Below are 9492 nucleotides of genomic sequence, written 5' to 3' on the forward strand. Positions count from 1 at the left end.
ATGTCTGTCTCAATGTGCCCTGCGATTGGCTGCCAACCAGTTCAGGGTGTTCAAATTACATGTTGCAATTATAGTTTCAAAATTGGGTTCAAAATTAGCGTCCAATTAGAAATTTTGCGTTTTAATTTAGGCCTAAGGTTTCAAATTAGGTTTTAAATTTTGAATTCAAAATAGGGTTTCAATTTAGGGGTTGCTTTTCATTTTAGGCTTCAAACCAGGGTTAAAGCTAAAGTTTCAAATTGGTGCTTCAGGTTCCAGTTTGGGTTTCAATGTTGGCTTAGGGTTTGAATTCAGGGTGTGGGATTTCAAGTCAATGTTTACAAAGGTAAGGATAAACTGTTCTGTCCTCATAATTTGTTTTTCTCCGATATATTTAAAAAAAAAAAATAAAATAAATAAATAAAAAACAGCCTCAAGCATCATTAGAAAAAGTCATGACATTTATTTGCCTCCATCACAGACGATCACCATATATTAACGTCTAAACACAGACTCGGTTTGATTTTCACGTGACATCCACGTGACTCCTCCCTCTGGTCGGCGTTCCTTCCAAAGTAAAAGACAAGAGAGTGCTACACCATGCAGGCAGACAGACGGACACGGCTCGGCCAGTCCCAGCGTGTCGCTGATCTTCTCCGTCCGTCTCGTCTGTGGCGCCTTCCCCCAAAAATCACTGTGGTAAAAAGAGCGTCTCTGAATGTAATGGTGGGAGAAACTCAATCCGGGTTCCTGTGTGTGCGCGTCTCTGTGCCGGTCCGAGCTGAGGCCCGTGAGCTGGTTTCCGAGGGGGCGGCGGCGCCGCCGGCTCCGGCTCCGGGTTGGGGCCCGTCTAGCCGATGACGACGCTGAAGCCGCACTGGAATTTGTTCTTGCGGTGATTGAGGAAGGCTCCAAGCGCCATGGTGAGGGGCAGCGGCGGCAGCTTCTTCTCCAACGTGGCGCCTACAACCCAGTTGCTGTCCACAGTGCCTTGAGGACAGCAGCAGAAGATTGTTGATATTAATTATGCAATATCCGCTTCGTACAAAACGAAGGCGAAGCAGGCTCACCTTTAAAGAGCAAGTTGGCTTTGGGCACATCTAGCTGGTAACCCAAAGATGCGGTGGTCTCTTTCATCCGCGTGCTGGCTTCAAACTCAACACCTACCTGCAACTGTGGCAGTAAAATAAATAACTTTAAAAAAAATAATAAATCACACTGCTAGTTTCAATATATGCAGCAGTAACTTTGAACAAAATTGACCTTTAGTGCCTCTCTCTGGAGCCAAACATTCGCTACTGTTATTTCTGTCCTTGTATATTTGTTGTCACGATGGAACGTATTGTATGGCATTTGGTGGCTCAGGTTTACGTGATAGGGGGGAAAAATTTGACGGGAAAAATACATTGACTTAAAGCAACTTATTTAGCTTTTTGGTGGGGGTGCGATGGTAGGGAAGGAGGAAGTGTGTGAAGTGATTTGACTCCATAATTCTAAAGGAGCTTCTCCATTTCTTCTATGATCTGTGGCCTTTACTTAGTAATGCTAGTCACTCCTTCGGCAACACTAACTGCCTTTTTTATTCCATATTTATTCTTTAGGATAGTCAAAATAGTCGATTTAGCCATACGATGCTAGCTAGCAAGAGCAGTAATAAATAAATAAAAAACACGCATTTCTGTAGTTAGATCAACTTTCCTTCAGCGCTGTCTTGCTTTGTGCCCAAGGCAAAGAAAATACTGGAAAAATAAAACAATTTTGAGAAGCACAACTCCAAGTGAGCAGTGGCTCGTCTCAGCACGTGTGGTGTGCATTTGTCATCACCTCAATGGAGCCGGATTTCGCTTTGGACGGATGTTCAGACATCGAGAATCAGGCCGAAAACTGAGCGATTTTTTGTGCAGATTTTTTGGTCGAAAACTCGACATGTTTGAATTCCAAGGTTCCAATGTACAGTCATGCTCAATAATATTGCCATCGCAGGGGTGCGGCTATTTCAAGCCATGACGTGCTTTTGACATACTATCACATCGAGCCAGCCACCCAGCTTTGAGCTTCAGGAATGCTAACACTGCATTGATGAATCTTAATCTTTAAATACATGTTAATAACTGCAGGTGACTTAAAATATGTCCGCAGTCCTTGTGAATCCCTCCATGCATGATCAATCATTTTATTGTGTGTGTTAATTTTTTCTTCATTCATTAAAGATCCTTAAAGGTCAAGTGTCATGAAATGGATGATTTTTAGTACGTTATTAATGAAAAAACAGCAGCTGGTATGGACCCATCTGTTTTTTTCCCCAACACAAAACATGATTTTGACATATATGGCTTTTTGTAAGTCCTGCTATTAAAATACTCTTGAGGGATTTGTTTTCAAGAAGAAGCAGGAAGTGACGTACGGAGCAGGAGCGCCCTTTCTATTAGTTTCACCTGCGGGAAGATAGCTTGTTGTTCCTTCGTCTTAGCCAAAATGCCGCCTAGTTGCATTGCTGGACATTGCTCGAACACTCGGGAAGATGGATCTACTCTTCATAAGTTTCTAAGAGACCCGGTTCGTCGTGAAAAATGGATTGCACGGGTGCAAAGGACGAAAGCTCCGTCATAGTTTAGGGCGGACATTGTAATCCATCTCTCATAATGTAACAAAAGATCCGCGTACGTATGACAGGGGTGCTAAATGTGTTGATGTGCGCGTTGGACGGCTGCCACGTCGGGCTCGCAGACAGCGGCTATGAACAACGCGGCCTGGCTTGGCGGTGTTGTTCACCGCGGACAGCGGCGACTATGAACAATGCCGCAGACGGCGGCAGCTATGAACAACGCTGCCGGCAATGGCGCACTCAGCCGCGTGCAACGACAACGCTGTAAAGTGGCCTGGCTCGGCGCCGTTATAAGCCACCTCGGCGCTGAAAATAAGCCACCCCGGCCGACAAGGCCAAGCCACCCGCCGGCCTTGTCGGCTGAGGTGGCTCGTGGGCTGTGATGGTTAATCTCCGCTGCGGAAATGGATCGGACGGGGAGGTGGTTTGGCCATTATCCACATATCGAAACAATAGCCCCGGTTACTTCACTCAGTTGTAAGATGTTCTCTTCTTCGAAAAGAGCTTCCATGTCAGAAGGGGCATGTTCGTCTCCCATAATAGGGGCCAAAGCGTGTTTTCAATAGTGAATGTCCCAGTGTGACGTCACTGACAGGAGATGCAGCCAAGATGGCAACCACTTGGATGTCGAATGACACTTCCGCAACTTTGGGCATGGATGACATGCTCTCTGCTCATATTTATTTTTCCTATAGACATTGAAGTGAATAATGTTATATGTATTTTTCATCACTATCTATTTTAGAATGTTTATAGGGATGACACTTGACCTTTAAAAATGTGTTGAATTAACTTTACATTTGAGGCGGAACGGTGGATGGCTGACTGCTTTGAAGCCCGGGGTTCAAATCCCAGCATCACCTGTGTTGAGTTTGAACTGTGTGGGTTTTCCCCGTGTACTGCGATTTCCTCCCACATTCCAATACATGCATGGTAGGTTATTTAAGACTCTAAATAAGTTAAGAGTGAACGCAGTAAAAAGGAGTTGTTTATGTGGGCCCTAACCCTAACCAGTTCAGGGTTCCTCTTGCCTGAAGATAGCAACGACGGCAACACTTGTGAAAATGAGGAGCTCAAAAAAAAAAAAAAAAATAAATAAATATATATATATATATATATATATATATATATATATATATATATAATACCAATTAGCATCATTTTTTGATGTTTGGATTTAGAAAAAAAATACACTTAAGATATACGCTTTTGAATGATCAGTGGTTTGATGAAAATGCTTTGACGCGTTTGTATGATGGCTTGTACCTGATCGTTGGCTTTATGATAGTATGTAGCGTGGCATCCTGCTCCTCCCACAGTCACCGTGGCCACGTAGTTGTTGCCTGACCACAAGTACAAGTATAGTACAGTATATATTTTTTTTCCTAACGAGGCACAATTATACCACAATGAAAGGGGAAAGTTTTTTTCTCCCCCTCGTTTTAAACAAGTCATATAAAATGGTGGTTTATTTAATTTTTATTTTATCTGTGAGATCTAGTGTGAGTGTCAGTGTTAGTACCCCCACGTGTGTTTTACTGTACTGTAATAATTACTGACTTTATTCCTACATTTTCCTTTTCAAAATATAACATTTTCAAATCTTGGGGTAATTGTAGGAAAATCAAACCCCACCTAACCCAGCATCTCTTTTGTTCTCCAAATATTATGAGGATTTTCCTAAGTTAGTAATTTCTCACAAAAAAAAAAAAAAAAACTTGGACAGAATACTGAGTCTATATTTTTTCATCCCAGTGAGGCCACATTTTACCTGTGTACTTGCCCAGGAGGGATGTGACCGTTCCCTCCTCGCCCGGTCTCCGGTGGTATACGAGCTCACCCCCGAGAGCAAGCGCAGATGTTATGGACTGGAGATAATGGGCCACAACGATGCCTGAAGAAAATAACAATAATTAAGGGGGGTGTTTCAGTTCACATGGGGAAAAGAGCCCTACCGGAGCCTACGAGGATGTCCGGGTTTCCCAACGTCAGGGCAGAGGTGAAGTCGGCCCCACGGTACTCCAGGTCACATTGCCAGTTCACAAACTTATGCTGCTGAGTCTGGAAAAACAACATGCGTATAAACACAGTTGAGTTCAACAACATGTTCATTTCCTTGTTCGTTTTCTCGTTTCCTTGTACGGTTCCGTTTTTTTGTTTCCTTCTTCACTTACTTGAAGGGCTATTTTAGAGCGGATGGCGGTGGTGAGTTGGTGGATAATTTGGGCGTTGAGGCTCCCCGTGTTGTCCATGTCTCCCACCATGACCGGGAACGACTCAAGGGAAAAAAAAAATCTTCGTTAGTACTCATTTTCGACCCCAGAAATATATAGCTCTCATGAAATTATGTTTTTTTTCTCATTAAATTTCAAATGTAAAATATTTTCTCATAAAAGCATAAAATTAAATTTTTCCTCAAAAAGACTCAAAATGAACACATGAATGAATGAATATAATTTTTTGTTCATGGAAAAAAGCTGCCAGACGAAAGGAATGTTCTACCCCGTAAAGTGATGGCTTTTCTTCTTTTGGTTTCTCTGAAAATGTGTTTTGTTTTAAAAAAAAAAAAAAAAGTTTATTTTCTTTGAAAATTTAAATTAAAAAAAAAAACTCAGAAATTGATACTTATGTTGCTATAAAGTATTTTTTCTCAAAAGAACTTGAAAAGTAACTTGTAAAATAATAAATCCCCCCTAAAAAGATTACATTTTCTCAACTTCGTTTTTAAAATGGGAAATTTGAGAAATTGAGAGAATTTTTTCGAGTTCAGGGTAGGTGGTAGGTGGGATGGCTCCAGCACCCCTGTGACCCAAGTGAGAAGCGGGACAGAAAATAGATGGATGGATATTTTCGTCATCGTCATCTTTCCTCATACAATTACAAACCTTATTTCTGAGAGGGGTTGCATTAGGAAGGGCATCTGGTGTAAAAACTGTGCCAAACAAGTATGAGTTCATCTGGTTCAGGTTCATCTGAGATTTTACCCTGTGGCGACCCCCAACGGGACAAGCCAAAAGAAAGTTACCTATTCTTAAAATTATTTCCCCCCGCTTAGGTAAAATTATTCCTCTCTCATATCTTTTTTCCCCCATGATATGATTTTTTTCATGCAAATCTATTAATTTCTCCCATAAAACAATGACTTGTTCTTAAAAAAAAAAAAAAAGAGCCCAAAACGATACATTACATTATGCGATTACAATACATATCATAGAACATAGATTTGTGGTCGTTTACCTCGGCCGGTCCAGTCTGTTTGCTGCCGACGTACGTGGAGCCGAATCGATAGCCGGAGTCGCCCAATGTGCTGAGGGTGATGGTGTGGCTCACCTGGAAGTGGTTACTCAAGCCTTTGTTCACAACTAACCGGACACCTTCCATCTGTATCGGGAACACCTCTGCGGGGGCGTGGAGAGAAACACCTGATGTGAATAAAGTCATCTCCTTGGTTGCTTGGTACACTAGAGCTGCACTAAAAATATTTAACCTTTTTATTTTAAAATCAAAACACTTGTACTGCTGTCAAATAGTGTTTTTCTAAAAATAATAAAACCGTGTTTTAGGATAAAATTATGACTTTTGTAATACTGCACTTCCTCGCTACTTTGCATGTTTGGATTTATCTTATGAGCTGATTAGGTGCACATCATCGAAGCCTCACCCAGGAACTTCCGTTCTACCTTTTCCACCATTTTCCTCTATGCTGTTGACTGCGCGATAACCTCTTGCATGCGTTGTGCTGGTGGAAAAACTTCCTCCGAAGAACCAAAGAGGAAGATGATGACAATCACCGAGAAGTAAAACTTGTGGATATGATCAAAGATGACAGAAGTTATGCTTCTGCACGAAGCGACTGCCGTGGGGAAAGCAAGAGACCGCAACTTTCTGCGTGTGAACCTGAACCAAGCGACAAGATGATTAGCTAGTGTCTTTTTTTTTTTTTTGCACGTCATCACGCAATCGACCAAAACTGCCTCGTAATCGACTGGTAGACATTGAGCAACCCCTGTTCTAACCATTTTGGTACCCACATACACAAAATAAATTAAAAAAAAAAAAAAAAGAACTTCCCTATCCCAAAGCAAAAAAAAAAAAAAAAAAAACACTCAGCTACATCACCATCGTTTCCAGAAGTCTTCGAGTGATAAATGGTAACTATAAAGTAATACAGGAAGTTCAGTCCAGTTAAAACGTCCTTGACCTAAAATGTTTCGACATCACGACGCCCGTGTCTTCTCCGCCATTTTGTCACTAGCAACATAAGTGTTTCTGCTTTGGAATGCAGATTGCTTATCTGTTATTATATGCCTTTTTCATCCACCTTTTTGCACAATTATATGGCCCAAAAGAAGAAAGCGTTTTTTTGTTTTTTTAGCAATGCTGGTCCAACCGAAAGAAAAGCTATTACCATGGAAACTCAATTTAAAGATTAACATCATAAAAAGATCGGGGAAAGGAGTAACATCGACAAACATCAGTAAAGACTTGGGCTTCAGTCAGTCAAACGTTGCAAAGCCTGTATTTTAAGCGCATGTGAAGGGTTTCGCCCCAATGTTGAATACAGTGATCATGAAGCAACTTTTTTTCATGAAAAAAAAAAAACAAAGCAACGTTCATTGATTGTTGCCGAGATAGAAAGATTACTTGCATTATGGATCCAGGATCAGAGTAGGCTTAATATCAACCTATAACCAATATCATTAAGAGAAAAGGCATGGCGTATTTTCCTAACTTTCAAAGAGTAGAAAGGAGAGGACGCCGAGGAGGAATTTACCGCTAGCAACGGCTACCTGCACATGCTTCCTGAACAATAGCTAAGCACAGCCTCCCTTCAATCTTCATCACCCACCTCTCGCAGTAATCGTAAGTACACCATCTTTTTATTTTTTATTTTGTTTTTTTTAATATAAAGTTCATTTTCTGAGCCGGTTATCCTCACGAGGGTCGCCTACCTTTACATTTGCGGTGGCACTCCTCATAAGTGCCCGGGTTGGGCAGCGACGACGACTGCTCCACATCGGTGATCTGTAGCTCAGACGACGAAGGAACAGAGGACACAGGGGGCATGGTGAAACCGGGAGGCACCGAAACCAAACCCGGGACCCCCTGGCCACCTCCAGCCGCGGCCGGGACGGGAGCAGGGGAGGCAGCAGCCAGCACACTGCCCATAGTGTGAAGATTGTACAGACTGCAAGAGAGAGATTGGTTGGTTAATTAATGAGTGGTGCCATGAGACATGAGTTGAATTTGTTTGTCGACTACACTCCTAACACAAAACAGTGAATTGCCAGACTTTGGTTGCACAGAAATAAATGTGAAAATTATCGGGAACAATATCAGAGGGATTAGCGCTGAAGTTGACCTACTTTTGAAAAATGTGTTCCCCACCCTCATCTGTGAAATGAGTAAATGGTGTTGTACTACTAGAGGGATGCGTGTATCCACCATTGACTGGCTGTCAGAAGTGGTCACTCGATGTGCCAAACTTTTGAACACGCAATTTGAGCTGGAGTTAAACCATTTTTCCACGTTTCTCTGCATTTGGGTCAATCCATGCACAATTTTTTGGGACCCGCCATGGCCAGATAATGTCTTGATGGGTGATGCCCACCATGATGGCTCATATTATCCGTCACTTTCATTAAATGAAAATTCCATGAACTTAACCAATGACAACCTTTTTTTTTTTAACTGCACTTGTTCAATATATTTTAACAATTTGTAGAGTGTTTGTTTATTGTTGAATGTTTTTTTTTTTTTTTTTTGTCGTGCATGAGTACCAATTTCAACCACACATCACTTGACACCCATGTGCAAACTCTGTTTGGGCCAATTATTTTGAAAGCATAGTTTCCTATAATTATTTTAATTTCATCATTACCGTATGATAAATCTAATGATTATTAAGAGAAACATCATTCCATCGATGCCCTGAACTGATCACCAGTACAATTTCTAACTCTTATTTTATTTACAGACTCGAGAATTAAAAACCTTTGTATCGTGTGTAGAAACAATTGTGTTTCCACTGCGCAAATTAGTTCCAATATTTTGGCAGGTCTTTTATATTCAAAACATAATTTCACATCTAACTTACAAGTCTAATGAGCAAGAGTAGAATTAACCTTTGAAGCATGAAACGCTTTCTACGCAAAACACTGGAAATCACAATCAGACGCGATTACACGCATCTCAATGACAATTACACGAAGGGCACAGTTAGCCGGCTAAGGAAACATTAGCACAAATTCAAGGGAGTACATTAGCGACCATCTTAGCTAAGGCCCCATTGATCACTTTCTCCTTATTTCAGGAGAATCGTACGGCTTGTGGTTGACACAGTGAAAGGTACACGTCGTGGTACCCACAAATTGTTGTTACGAACAGCTGGACACTCACAATAAGTTTTCATAATCCCCGAGTGGCTAACGCTAGTTAGCATGGTTTTGCAAGCAAGCTAGCGAGTTTGAGACGAAGCCATGTGGCTAGCCACGAGATCCCTCCGCCCGGTACGTGGAAACATCTCACACGTTGTTTGCGGCGTCCGCTCTTACAGTCAGCCATGAACCATATTTATAAGAGTGATAGTGAAAATTAACGGACATTGTACTCACGATAAAGGATTTGGTCCAGGGGGTGGGGGGGTGGGCGGTCTGCGCCGGTAAAGTTCACCGCAGCGTCTGCGGCCGTAGTTGACGAGGGCCCGCCCTTTTCCGGTATCAAGAGTTCACCGGTTGGCCAGCAAGAGCCAATGCTGCTGACCATTGGTCAGAATAACCCTGGTTCAACCCACTAACAACGACGTCAGCACACTCGGGGTCATTCACCAATCAGTGGGTTCATTCAATCGACCATTGAATGACATTCCAAGGGTACGTCTGTTACGCTTGCTGTTACATTAATTAAAA

General features: G+C 42.0%; 1 protein-coding gene across 1 annotated transcript; it reads right to left on the reverse strand.

The window, feature by feature from the left end:
• Positions 1-418: 418 nt before the first annotated feature.
• Positions 419-9319, reverse strand: tomm40 (translocase of outer mitochondrial membrane 40 homolog (yeast)). Its single transcript, XM_061821025.1, has 9 exons — positions 9199-9319; positions 7537-7772; positions 5822-5982; positions 4759-4860; positions 4540-4645; positions 4356-4478; positions 3851-3927; positions 1050-1152; positions 419-969 (listed from the first exon to the last, which is right to left on the reverse strand). The coding sequence occupies exons 2-9, from the start codon at positions 7751-7753 to the stop codon at positions 830-832; spliced, it is 1029 nt and encodes a 342-aa protein (XP_061677009.1). The 5' UTR covers positions 7754-7772; positions 9199-9319; the 3' UTR covers positions 419-829.
• Between the last annotated feature and the right edge of the window lie 173 nt (positions 9320-9492).

This window comes from Syngnathoides biaculeatus, chromosome 5 (genome assembly GCF_019802595.1).
Source record: "Syngnathoides biaculeatus isolate LvHL_M chromosome 5, ASM1980259v1, whole genome shotgun sequence".
NCBI lineage: Eukaryota > Metazoa > Chordata > Actinopteri > Syngnathiformes > Syngnathidae > Syngnathoides > Syngnathoides biaculeatus.

Excerpts from the sequence above, each read along its gene's own strand:
- tomm40 (XM_061821025.1), bottom strand. The coding sequence starts at position 7,753 with ATGGGCAGTGTGCTGGCTGCTGCCTCCCCTGCTCCCGTCCCGGCCGCG. Across the intron at positions 4,646-4,758 it reads GCTCTAAAATAGCCCTTCAA|ACTCAGCAGCATAAGTTTGT; the intron begins GTAAGTGAAGAA and ends TTGTTTTTCCAG. Across the intron at positions 1,153-3,850 it reads ATCATAAAGCCAACGATCAG|TTGCAGGTAGGTGTTGAGTT; the intron begins GTACAAGCCATC and ends TTACTGCCACAG.